A 12732-nucleotide genomic window follows, 5' to 3' on the forward strand; every position below is an offset into this window, starting at 1 on the left:
TTCATGGAGGGAGGAGGACAGCGTCACACGTATTGTGCCTATTGACAATAATCTAGCAGGAACTATTACATTACCTCCTGGAAAGGACAACTCTTGTGTCCAGATCAGAAGAACAATTTCACAGTGGCAGCTGCGAGAGGGGCTCGGCCTTTCCCTCTCATCTAGCAGGCAACATTTACCCCGATAGCTATAATCTTTTGAAAGGTAGATAAAAAAGCCAATGTGGACTCCAGAGATAAGAGGAATGTCAGCCTGAAGGTGAGGCTGTGCTGAGCAGCCGTGACAGTTATGAAATACCGTCACACAAGCTTGAAAAAGGAACCAAAAAAAGGAAAAACAGCAATATAAGCAGATTGAGGCAAATGCTCCCAGCACTCATCCTACTGGTAGTAAGCCCTAGCTAGACTACATCTGCCTGTGTTTGACACTTGATAACACATCTGCTTCTCATTCTGATGGAACCTACATACAATTGTGTCTCCAGCTCTGAAATTCCAATTTATAATTATAAAATCTCTTCCAGCTGGCCTCCTCCTCCACCTCCCCCCCATCGCCAGGAGATTAGACTTTAGAAATATTTCCATATGGGTCTCAGTGCCAAGGCTGAATGGCTGATTCACACCCAGAGAGCTGCACAACTAAGGAAAATACTTGCCAGTCACATTTATTTGCTTTGAATATTCTAACATTTACAAATATACTTTATACAAATATTCTAGACCAGCCTACTGCAGGTCATTGTATCAAACAATTCTTTGAACTGTACTATAAACAATTTTTTAAAAATATAACTTTATGAAAACAGTTTCTCTTTCTGCTCTGAAAGTACAATATTATTTATGAAGGTGGATTCCTTGGCAACAGGCAAAAGCAATATGTTCTTTCTCCTTGTGACCTCTCATTTTGCAGGCATGAAGTATTAGGATCAAAGAGTTTTTTAGGGCTTATTATAGGTAGCAGGGATGTGACAATGCATCTTGTTCACTACTACATCAGGATGTTACATATACTCTCATATAGAACTAAAATTATCACAAAGCAATCACTAATAGAGGTTAAGGACTGATTAACTTGTTAGTGACTGTTGGTTAAGTTGGCTTCTTTTTTTAGGCTCTTTCTTGTAGATAAGTTTTTAGGATAGAGAAATTATGTGTTAAGTGCCAACTAACAACAAAAGAGCTGTTTGTACTATTTTCAAAACAGCTTTTTCCATGGTCCAGAATAAAATGAGTTGATGTACCACTGATCCCAAAAAGATTATATTTTAGTGTGTTGGTATAAGCGCTATATAGCGGGTATTTATGCAAGCAAAAATCAGGGAGATAAATGATACTTGCACTGCTGAGTTAATTCAAGCCCCAAGCTCCATATAACTCTTGTAAATAGTTCTGTTTCCAAAACATCCTGGAGTAAATAGTCAGGACCTGGCTGGGGTGGTAAATAATGCATCAGTGTTTCTCTTTGGAGGTCGGGCTTTAAATCCCTGATAGGTGACAGATGTGTTTGACTCACTTTACATACATTTTATAGGGCTACTTTGAGCAAGAAGTTTTACAGTCTTTAAACAGTAGCAGTTAAGCAACTTTTATGGTGCAAAGGCAGAATTAAATATTTTTGTGCTGATTTAAGTAAAACTTTGGATAATTTGTCTTGAAACAACATTGCTTATTAATGACACATGGTGTACAAGATATTCTAAAAATACCTGGTCCTTAAGTGCCTGCACTGATAAGGATTTCTGAGCAATGGGAACAGAAGAGCAGCAGCACCATCATGACTGGGAGACAAGGTAGGTATCAAACTCCTGGCACTCATAGCATGCAACGCTGTCTAAAACCCACTCTCGGGTCACCACGGCAGTACACTTCTGTTGGATTGCTGCAAAACAAAATATGAATAATAAAATAATATCTGCAGGTCAGGGTGAGATTCAGATTGTGAGCTATTCTATTAACAGTGTTCAAAATATCATTTCAAATCAGTTGGTGGCTACTACTCTATACGTCCTGACATTGCATAAAATGCAGCTGTTTCATGGCCACTTGACAAACTGCCAGTATCTACACAGGAACTCTTTAAACTGCCATACAAGAGAGACTAATAAAGGTAAGAGAGCTGAGCAGTCTTTGATAAGCATTGCTAAAGGATTTCCAAATCACAGACTCAAGTTTCTCCATGCACACACACATTCAGTGTGTGGGTCATGTTTCTAGACATGTGAGGACACACTCATAGGGGAGGATGGCACAAAAGGGTGTTTGTGGCATTAAAATGCTCCCAGGTTAGATCCATTTTTCAGTTTAGGTGAGGTAGGGAGAGAAAGAAACTAAGAGATCCTCTTGTCCCAACCACTGCCCAGAAGGCTGAATGCCAAGGGGGCTGTGTCTTTTTTAAATAAGTGGGGTGGATGGCCAGAGACAAGTGAGGTTTTTATATTTTATTTTGGGGTTGGGGTACTGGTGCTTGAACGGTTGGGAAAGGAAGATTGTTGGCCGCTTATTGCTGGGTGTTCTTTGTCTCAGCTGAGGTTTTCTACTAGATCTCACTGGTCTCTACAACGCAAAGCCTCTCCTAAACTCTGTAAATTTTAGAAAGTAGCCCTGCTGCCAGGGATAGATTTCAGCTAAACCCGACTCTGGAGACATGCAGGATACATGGACCGGCAGTTTATTTTAGTGCATATTTACATTCACATTTCATCACAACCTTCCTACTACACATCAGGCTAGGAGACTGCCTGGCAAACCACCTCTCAGGACTTTTCCCTTACCTATCTTGAGAGTAAACAAAAGTTTGAATGACCAACTGTGTCTGTTTTGAAATGTAGGATGTGCTCCCAATTCCAAACATAACAGGACTTCATTCTGCTTCCTTTATAGAAACCTACTACTATTTTATTACCCAAACCAGTGGAATCATAAGGCACTCACGATGTGCACCACAAAGCAATCCATAGCTCCATATAATCTTACCTCTGTACCCTGCGTTTTCGAGCCAAGCATCAGGCTGAACAACTATTACAGCAGTAGAGTTCTAGGATTTCAAGATAAGAAACAAGATAAAAATAGTGACCGTTATTTGTATTACATAAAATCAACCCTTCCCGTCTGTCTGCAGATAGCAATAACTGGGTATTTCTTTGCTTCACTGCATAGCTCCAGTGAAGGAGTCAAGAGGAGGAAAAATAAAAAGTGTATTAAGTTTTGTAAGAATATTCTACAAGAGTTTCTGTTCAGGGAGACTTGGTGACTATAAGTTAATGCACCAGAGCCATTTTGCTCCCGAAAGCCGAAGCCGGAGGTGAGCCCCAATGAGATGAGTTAAGTGGCCTGTACACAGTGCTCTGTGAACCTCAACACAGCAAGACCAACATGCATCTTGGCACTACTGGCACTGTGCTCAGGGGAGGCCAAGCTTGGAACAGAAGGGCTGCTACAGATGAAACTCTGGTTCACCCACAGAAGTGTGAACAGCACCTATTTCTATCTATATCTGGATACATCAGTCTTTTACAAGCACCAAAAATCACTAAGTATTTATTAGAGGGGGGGGGGGGGGATCAATAGGACAGTTTACCTTACACCATCATGACTGAATACTTACAGCTTTGTGTGTGAACAGATGAGGCTGCTTCACCACTGAGGCGCCACAAAGCTCCGCCATCCGTTCTAGATCACCTGATTAAGTCACACAAAAGTATCGCATTACAATTATGACTGCGCTGCCCTGGGGACCAGCATGTCAGAGATCCAGCCCAGGTTCTCCACACCTTGCTAGTGTGGTTGTTACAAGTGAAATAATTTTATCCCCTTTATTTGTGGCATAAGCAGAGAACAAGGAGCCCTGCTCTTACTAGTCTGTGCAGGCCAATTATTACTATAGTCCTATCCTAGGTTCTTCAGCAGGGAGAACCACCATGGGAGCCTCAGGGTCCCAGGCAGACAACAGACACCCCTGGAAAAAATGCTGCCAGTCAGTTCATCTTAACTTAAGAGGCAAAGCATGAAATTACAATTGGAATCAAAAGTTACAGATCTGTGATAATTTCTGATCAACACAAACTAGCCAGAGTGTTTAATTCACATTAATTTGCTGAACTCTTGATGAAAAAAACATAACAAAATCTCCTAAGCAGAGGGGCCTGTAATTGCTCATCACAGCACTAAGAGTGAGCACTGCACATGCTGTGGTAATTACTGTAAATGTCAAGAGATGTGGGGATAATTCATCCAGTCAGAAATAAGTGTGATACTGGACAAATCAGAGCTTGTTGCAGGGAAGAGAATGAAGAGCAAAGATGGGAAGATATGTGCTTTTACTACTGAAAAGTTAAGCTAGAAGTTTTGTTGCTTAATTGTCTTCACAAGAGACGCCACATACCTGCAGCTTTAAACTAATGAGAAAGCTGCAATCGTTTTCATCTACTTATCCTATGTGCATAATTGCAGGCTTTAATAGTGTTTTACTTTTCACAACTGCTCTTTTGTAAGATTAGGAAGAGATAAAATTACACTGTGGCTGTCTCAATTGTTAAGATGATAATGGGTAGGAGTTGTGTGTGAGGGTAGAAAAGTACTCAAATAACTTCAAATGTTCAACAGTGAGTACATAAACTTTTTCCAGAGAGACTGGTGCTTACACATCTGCCTGCCTTTTTTTTTTTTTTAAATGTGAAAAGAAAATGTCAAACATTGAATGGAAGGATTACTGCTAAAAATATTTTACGTGGCCAAGGCAGACACTGATGGGAATGCATTTAGGGTTGCCAACATTTCTAATGGCAGAAAACTGAACTCCCTTGCCCCGCCCCTTCTCTGAGGCCCCACCCCCGGCTCACTCCATTACCCCTCTTTCCGTTGCTCACTCGCTCATTTTCACCAGGCTGGGGCAGGGGGTTGGGATGCAGGAGGGGGATCTGGGCTGGGACAGGGGTGCGGGAGGCGGTGAGGGGTGCAGGCTCCAGGCAGCACTTACCTTAGGCTGCTCCCAGGAAGCGGTCAGCATGTCCCTCCAGCTCCTAGGCATGGGGGGACCTGGGGGCTCCATGTGCTACCCCCACCCACAGGCACTGTCCCTGCAGCTCCCATTGGCTGCAGTTCCTGGCCAACGGGAGCTGCAGAGCCGGTGCTCGGGGCGGGGGTAGCACACGGAGGCCCTGTGACCATTCCTATGCCTAGGAGCTGGAGGGACATGCCAGCTGCTTCCCGGGAGCCACGCAGAGCCAGGTAGGGAGCCTGCCAGCCCCGTACCAACTGGACTTTTAACGGCCTGGTCAGCAGTGCTGACTGGAATCGCCAGGGTCCCTTTTCAACTGGGTGCTTCTGTTGAAAACTGGACACCTGGCACCTAGAGACATTATGCAAAAATCTTTGGACAATCAGGGAGCAGAGCCAGAAATGCCTAATTTCATGATTAAGTAGATTCTTCTAAGAATTGCCTACTGAGTAATAAGAAGAATTGAACAGTCTTCTACAGACACTTGGGCAGATGAGGCCAGGAGAGACAAGATTCCATCTCTCTGATTGGGCTGTGCACACAGGCCTGACTTTTTCATCCTCACCTCAGGTTGGGTAGTACCTGACCTCACAAGTAATGTTTATTTCAGTGGATCTACACGCAGTGTAAAGTACAGCTCTGTTTGAGGGTGACAGCCCTTTGATATTTCTGACAGTTTAGAGGACTGAGACTTGCCACATTCAGGAAAAGAAATCTAAATGCCAGATTTGTCAAGACTTTTTTAAAATTTGTAAATAAAATATTTCTGCTCTAACACCATCACTGCAACTGCACTCTAGTTATTACTGGTCTCGAGTGCTTTAATTTGTTGCTTGTGGTAACAGTATTAATTGGAATAGGTGGGCATTAGAGAACTTGGAGATCTTACTTTCCATAATCCTAAGCCATGCAATATTTTCCTCAAGGCTCTAGTTCTTTCCTTTTTATTCAGTTTACCTATAGGCATTTCTACAGGGCTCATCACCTTACATTAAAAACACCATTACATTAGGAAATCATGGTATGCATTTCTGTGCTGTAAGGCGTGCTTGGCGGCCATCACAGTATTTGTTAGGGTCTCTAGTCACCTGCAAGTGCTTTGGGGACAGACTTCCAAGATGAAAAGTGTTCTGTAAAGCCAAATCTTATTCTATTTTGTGCCATCCGTATGTCACCAACACAGAGATGGAATTCTCCAGAGATCAGCAGAGGACAGACTGCATATCATGGTATGATGAGCTTTCCCCCAAAACAAAGAATTGCATCCAAACTTTTTTTTTTAAAGTCAAGCAGCATTTTGTGAGTTAAGGAGATAAAACTGGAAAAAAACACCTAGTGCATGTTTCATTGTGCTATACTGTAAATTGCAGATTAAATAGCCCTAAAAGGTGGGTCTCCATGAAAGGGCCAGCAAAGGCAACAATTCTGGAGAATTTGCAATGGCCACTGCAGATATTTTCTGTGGATTCTAGAAATGACAGTAAATTCCCTTAATCCAGAACCCCTCACCTGTGCGCATATCGGTGAAAGGTCCATAGCAACAGATCTCAAAGTCTTTGAAGAGCTGAAAAACAAGGCACACGTGAACAGAGGGTAGTGGTTCCAGGGCAGAACAGACATTCAATGAAATGTTTGTATTAGAGTGATGTATGAGGTCCCTCTATGGTTGGGATTCTCAAGCTATGCTCTGTGAAGCAGCTGTGGTGCAGTAAACTCTTCCTGGTAGTCCACAAATTAAATGTTTTGACAACCAAGCAGGGGACGGTTGGGACTGGAAGAGGAATCTTTCTCTCATGAAGTTGTCTGAAGAATGAAAGCACTGGAGACCCCTGCACAACAGTATACAGGTATACTCTGGGAAATGTTAGTTCCTGTGACTTTGGTATATGACTTATGCTAATATATATAAGATCACAGTTTATATTTTGGAAAATACACCCCTCACTTATCTGATTTGTTATGCTTGCAGCTTGAACATCAATGGATTTCCTCACTGCTAGCTGGTTAATTTAAAACTGACATTCTATGTTGCATTGCTCATGGACAGTAGAAATTGATCATGCCTACAATAAATTTTTTGAGATCTGCTAGAATTATTTCAACAATTGTTTCAGAAACAGAAATTCCCATTCACGAAGCGTTGGGTCAGCCACCCTCACTTCAGTGGCCCATAGGCAAGGTATAAAGTTTCTTCTTTTCTATGGAAAGGGTTTATTAGGTCAAGGAGAGAGCTATTTTGCAATTAATGCTTGTTCCATAACCCTCTTGCTTAATCATTCAATTAAAATCTGCAACACTTATGATAACTGCTTAAAGATTTTTGAAGTTCCAATGACCATTCTAAATCGGGAGCGAGAAGAGTTGCCAGACCACGCCCAGCCCTTGCAGTGCTGTTGTCCTCAGAAAGTCAGAGCAAACACACCCAAGAATGTGCACAAGATTTAGAAGTAGCATAGTGTGAACATCACACTGATCCTGACATTTTATGGGCACCACACAGAGAAAACACCTCACAGAATACTGATCATAAATCAACAAGCACAGCTGTAGCCAGACCTTCTTGTGTTGTGAGCCCAGCAGATATCACAAGGCAGGCAGGAATGCACCAAATCATTACACTTCCAACTACCCAACCTAGGTGCTACAGAAGTGGTGTTAACAACAGAATGTGGCACACTTATTTCCAAGTCAGCACTGACATAAAAATCCAACATGATGTTAGGGGCACTGAGCTTCCAGAGAAGCCATCTTCTGAAGGAGGTATAAACCCCCTTCTCATCATATTAAAATAGCATCCTTCATGAGAGTAGGGCTACCCTGCCTAATTTCCAAAGTGAGTAATTACACTATCTGAATTTCCTACGCATTTTCAATGGATGCAGTATCCTACAGCATTGCAGATGTAGCTGAGGAGGTGCTAATCTTGATCTACACTCACAGGGTGTTACAAGGCTTTGTTCACAAATATTGGTAAAATATGGGACTTTGAAAATTTGGGATGAAAGCTACCACAGAATTGAAAAATATTATTTTAGCTCCTATAGGAGCGAAAAGAAAAAATCAGTTATATTGCTGGCAAAGACTGAAGAGCACACTCTTTCTACAGTACATGCATATTACATCTTGCTTTTCATTTATGTTTATTTTTCTCCTTCTACTGCTGCTTCCCAGAAGTGCCAGCCCAGAGAACTATACAAGACACTGCTGCTCCACAAAGCAACCCATATGCTATAAAAATGGATAAAGCTGGAGTTTCTTTAGGCTTAACACTCGAGTTTGGCAATTGTTACAAAAAGGAGAGGAACATTGTATGAAGTCTTGTATCTTGTTAAAGGTTATTCATGTATTTACAGTTTCTTAATGAATATTACCAAACACGCTAACCAGAGAGCAAGGTGAGAAAGGTCTCCAATTAAGTGCATTGCACGTGCATGTATAACTAAGGCGGGGGGGGGGGGAGATCAGGGATGAATTGCCCCTCTCTCTCTCTCTCTCTCTCTCTCTCCTGTGCAGTAGGATTCAATTCAAGAGAGAACCTCTGGCTTCTCATTCTCCAGCCTAGTGGAGAAAACAGACTGTTTCCAGCTGTTGCCATCCTTCTAAGGGCAGTCACACAGAGCATTATTACTGCCATTCTATGAGAACACGGCACATTTCCCCAGCCAACTGGAGGGGTTGGTACCACAATGGCAAATGTTAATGGGAAGGAGCTTGAGGAAAAACCCATGTGGTTCCAGGATAAGAGCTGGGCTTTCCCCAAACTTAGATGATTGGGGTCTCATCTGATGGCATAAACAATGTGGTGTGAAACAGCAACCAAGTATGCCTGAAACATTTTAAGGTCACAGACTATTTGCACAGGACCTTGAAGATAATGAACACCTCGATTCGATAAATGAGAGAGAAAATTTCAAATTTGCTGCACTTTTTGTAACAGCTGAAGTGCAATTTGAACACAGCCCTAACCCCAAGAATAAACAACATTTATCATTTTGAGATTTGGTTTTGTACAAACCCATTTCTTTCCTACTGCAGTGGCAAGACAGCATGACATTTAGTATTTTACAATTCCATCACTCTGCAAACTGTTTTCTGTAGCAGTTTAGTCAAAAGGTCCCTACACATAGAATATAAATAACTATCTTTAAAAAAAAAAAAAACCCTACGCTTAAATCATGGGAACAGAGTTTCATGTACAGAGAGAAAGTTTCAGAGGTTAAACAGCAGGTGATCAATGGAAACATTGCCTTTTTCTTCTAGATGAGAATTAGCGTAAATTGGTTATACCTTTTCCTTCCCCCAGGCCTCCATTTCCCAGAGCCCGGAGGATCACCTACCCATATTTTTAGTTAAAATTCACCCTGCCTGCAAAAACATGTCTTGTATCGCACTCATTCTACTTTCTGTAGAAGGATGATAGGATCTCCCTTCAGAACCTATCAACACTGATTCTTAATCAGGCAGAGGGATTGCAAATAGCTTCCCAGGGAGCTGTCTGTTTAGCAGAGCACTTCCTTTGAGCCAGCCCACACCTGTATTATAAAAGATGTAATTCACTCATTGTATGCAAAAACATTTGAATATTTCTGTTGCATGACTGGCAAGCTCTAGGAGCAGCACTGCAGAGACAGAGCCAACTACACCGTTATGTACAATTCTGTACATTTGATTTCATGGGAGGCTAAAAGACAATTTAAAAATATTTCAGCTATTCAGCTGGCATCATAAACAACAGTTTATATAGAATGGGATTCTTCTGACAGCTATGAATGGTTTCTTATGCTGATGTGCCTGTACCTTTCCAGCCTGGGATCGTCTAGCTCTCTTAGGGCCTTGGTGGTTTCTCCCATTGATCACATCTCCTCTCACTTCAAAGTCGTACTGGAAGATAATATAAATAATCAGAAGTCAGAGACAGAAAAGTGAGCCGGCATGGTGAGCCCATTGGGCCAAGGCAGGAAACGGCTCTCAGATTTCAGAAACTGGAAACCTTACAACAAACACACGCAGAAAACTGACTAAAAAGCATTGTCCATTAACAGTTAGAACATTCAAGCATTCAAGATAAATTTCTTCCGAGTTATCAGTGACTCGGTAACCAGTAATGCTATTTTTGACATAGAATGCCATTCCCCCACCCCCTGTCCTTCATTTGGTCCTTGATTTTAACATTCCAATTGTGAGACTCGTCCCACCAAGATTTCAGTAATACCAATTAGATTGAATTTATGCTTAGAAAAAAAAAAAAAAAAAAAAAAAAAAGAGAGCAATTCCAATTCCTTGTTCGCTACCCAGGCTCCTAGCAGTGGTAGAGGAGAAATTCTCCAATTGCCTATACATCAGAAGTTAGAAATTGTAGAAAAATTGATAAGGGAAGCAAAGGAACACAAGAAGAAATTTACAGCCAGCAGAGTTAAGGACAATTAGAAATAATTTTTAAAATATATTAGGAACAAAAAGAATGCTACCAATGGTATTGGACCATTACTAGATGGAAATAGTAGAATCATCATTAATAATGCAGAAAAAGAAGAAGTGTTCAGTAAATATTTCTGTTCCGTATTTGGGGAAAAACCAGATGATATAGTCTTACCATATGGTGAGAACACTCTTTCCATTCCACTAACATCCTCCCAAGATACCAAACAGAAACTACTGTTCAATATTTTTAAATCAGCAGGTCCAGATAACTTGCATCCAAGAATTTTAAAAGAGCTGACTGAGGAGCTTGCTGGAACATGAATGTTGATTTTCAGTAAGTCTTGGCACACTGGGCAAGTTCCAGGAAACTGGAAGACAGCTAATGTACCAATTTTTTAAAAGGCTAAATGAGATGACCTAGGTCATTATAGGCAGGTCAGCCTGACATCAATCCCAGGCAAGATAAAAGAGCAGTTGTATGAGACTCAATTAATAAAGAATGAAAACAGAGTAATGTAATTAATGCAAATCACCCTGAGTTTATGGAAACTAGAACCAGTCAAACTAACCTTATACCTTTTTTTTTATGAGATTATAAATCTGGTTGATAAAGGTAATAGTGTTGATGTAATATACTTAGATTTCTATAATGTGTTTGACTTGGTACCACACAACATTATGATTAAAATGCTAGAATGAAATAAAATGAACATGGCACAATTAAATGGATTAAAAACTGGCTAACTGATAGGTCTCAAAATTTAACTGTAAATGGGAATCATCACTGAGCAGGTGCATTTCCAGTGGAGTCCTGCAGGGATCTGTTCGTGGCCCTATGCTATTTAACATTTTTATTAAAGACCTGGAAGAGAACACAAAATCATCACTAATGAAGTTTGCAGATGACACAAAAATTGGGAGTGTGGTAAATAACAAAGAGGACAGGTCACTGATTCAGAGTGATCTGGATCACTGGGTAAACTGTGCAAGCAAATAATGTGTGTTTAGGAACAAAGAATGTAGGCCATACTGACAGGCTGGGAGACTACCCTGGGAAACAGTGACTCTGAAAAAGATGTGGGGGTTGTGGTGGATAATCAGTTAAACATGAGCTCCCAGTGTGACGCTGTGGCCAAAAGAGCTAATGTTTATGCATCCCATGATCACAGGGGAATCTTGTATAGGAGTAGAGTGGTTATTTTACCTCTATATTTGGAACTGGTATGACCACTGCTGGAACATTGTGGCAAGTTCTGATGCCAACAATTCAAGAAGGATGTTAATAAATTGGAGAGGGTTCAGAGAAGAGCCATGAGAATGATTAAAGGATTAGAAAACATGCCTTATAGCGATGAACTCAAAGAACTCAATCTATTTAGCTTAACAAAGAAAAGGTTAAGGGACAACTTGATTAAGTCTATAAGTATCTACATGGGAAACAAATATTTAATAATGGGCTCTTCAATCTAGCAGAGAAAGATATAACATGATCCAATGGCTGGAAGCTGAAGTAAGGTGTACATTTATAACAGGTAAGTAATCAACCAAGGGTCATGGTAGATTCTCCATCACTGGCAATTTTTAAATCAAGACTGGATATTCTTCTAAAAGATGTGGTCTAGGAATCATTGTGGGAAAGTTCTATAGCCTATGTTACACAGGAGGTCAGGCTAAGTGATCACAGCGGTCCTTTCTAGGCTTTGAATCTATGAATCCTGCAGCTTAATCACATTAATGTTTCTTTAAAAAAAAATACTAATCAAATTCTATTCAGTTGATAGTTAATTTCTCCTGAATGAGATTTGCCTCTATCAGTACATAACCTCTAGAACTTAATTTATTTAATTTTCAACATCTATTTTATTTCAAAGCATTCACTTGCCATTTAGATTAATAGTAAATACAATGCTTTATTTGATAATCTTGGGCCTGCATCTGTGTCTCAATCAATCGTCTATTATTCACTACTTTAAGAAAGCTCCTTCATAGATTTCTATGCAGAACTGGCAGAGAATTAAAAAAAAAACAAAAAAACAAACAAACAAAAAAAACCCAACAACTCATATTTTCACCCAACTTCAGACTTATGTAGTTGTTTCCATAATGAGGGAGACTGAATCTGTCCTGAAAACCCCTCTCACATTGCTGGAAACAGAAGATTAATTGAGACCGAAGGGCATCCAGTAGATGCCCCATATCATTGGCTGGAGAGACCAGAGTTTCAGGAGCCTCCATAAAGGGTAAAGTAGGACCCAGCTGGAGAATGATGAAGTCTCCCAGAGAGTTTATGGGATTAGTACAGTTTTTTCTTCTCCT

General features: G+C 40.7%; 1 protein-coding gene across 4 annotated transcripts in view; it reads right to left on the reverse strand.

The window, feature by feature from the left end:
• Positions 1-648: 648 nt before the first annotated feature.
• The window catches only part of BRCA1 (BRCA1 DNA repair associated), a 47652-nt gene continuing 35568 nt past the window's right edge, over positions 649-12732 (reverse strand). For all 4 annotated transcript variants that reach the window (XM_054014054.1, XM_054014055.1, XM_054014052.1 and 1 more), the window contains 5 exons: positions 9793-9876; positions 6505-6559; positions 3604-3677; positions 2973-3033; positions 649-1878 (listed from right to left, as the gene is read on the reverse strand). In XM_054014054.1, coding sequence (XP_053870029.1) covers positions 1772-1878; positions 2973-3033; positions 3604-3677; positions 6505-6559; positions 9793-9876 — 381 coding nt within the window. In that variant the 3' untranslated portion in view covers positions 649-1771. The remainder of the gene's footprint in view (positions 1879-2972; positions 3034-3603; positions 3678-6504; positions 6560-9792; positions 9877-12732) is intronic.

Source organism: Malaclemys terrapin, chromosome 25, assembly GCF_027887155.1.
Source record: "Malaclemys terrapin pileata isolate rMalTer1 chromosome 25, rMalTer1.hap1, whole genome shotgun sequence".
Classification (NCBI taxonomy): domain Eukaryota; kingdom Metazoa; phylum Chordata; order Testudines; family Emydidae; genus Malaclemys; species Malaclemys terrapin.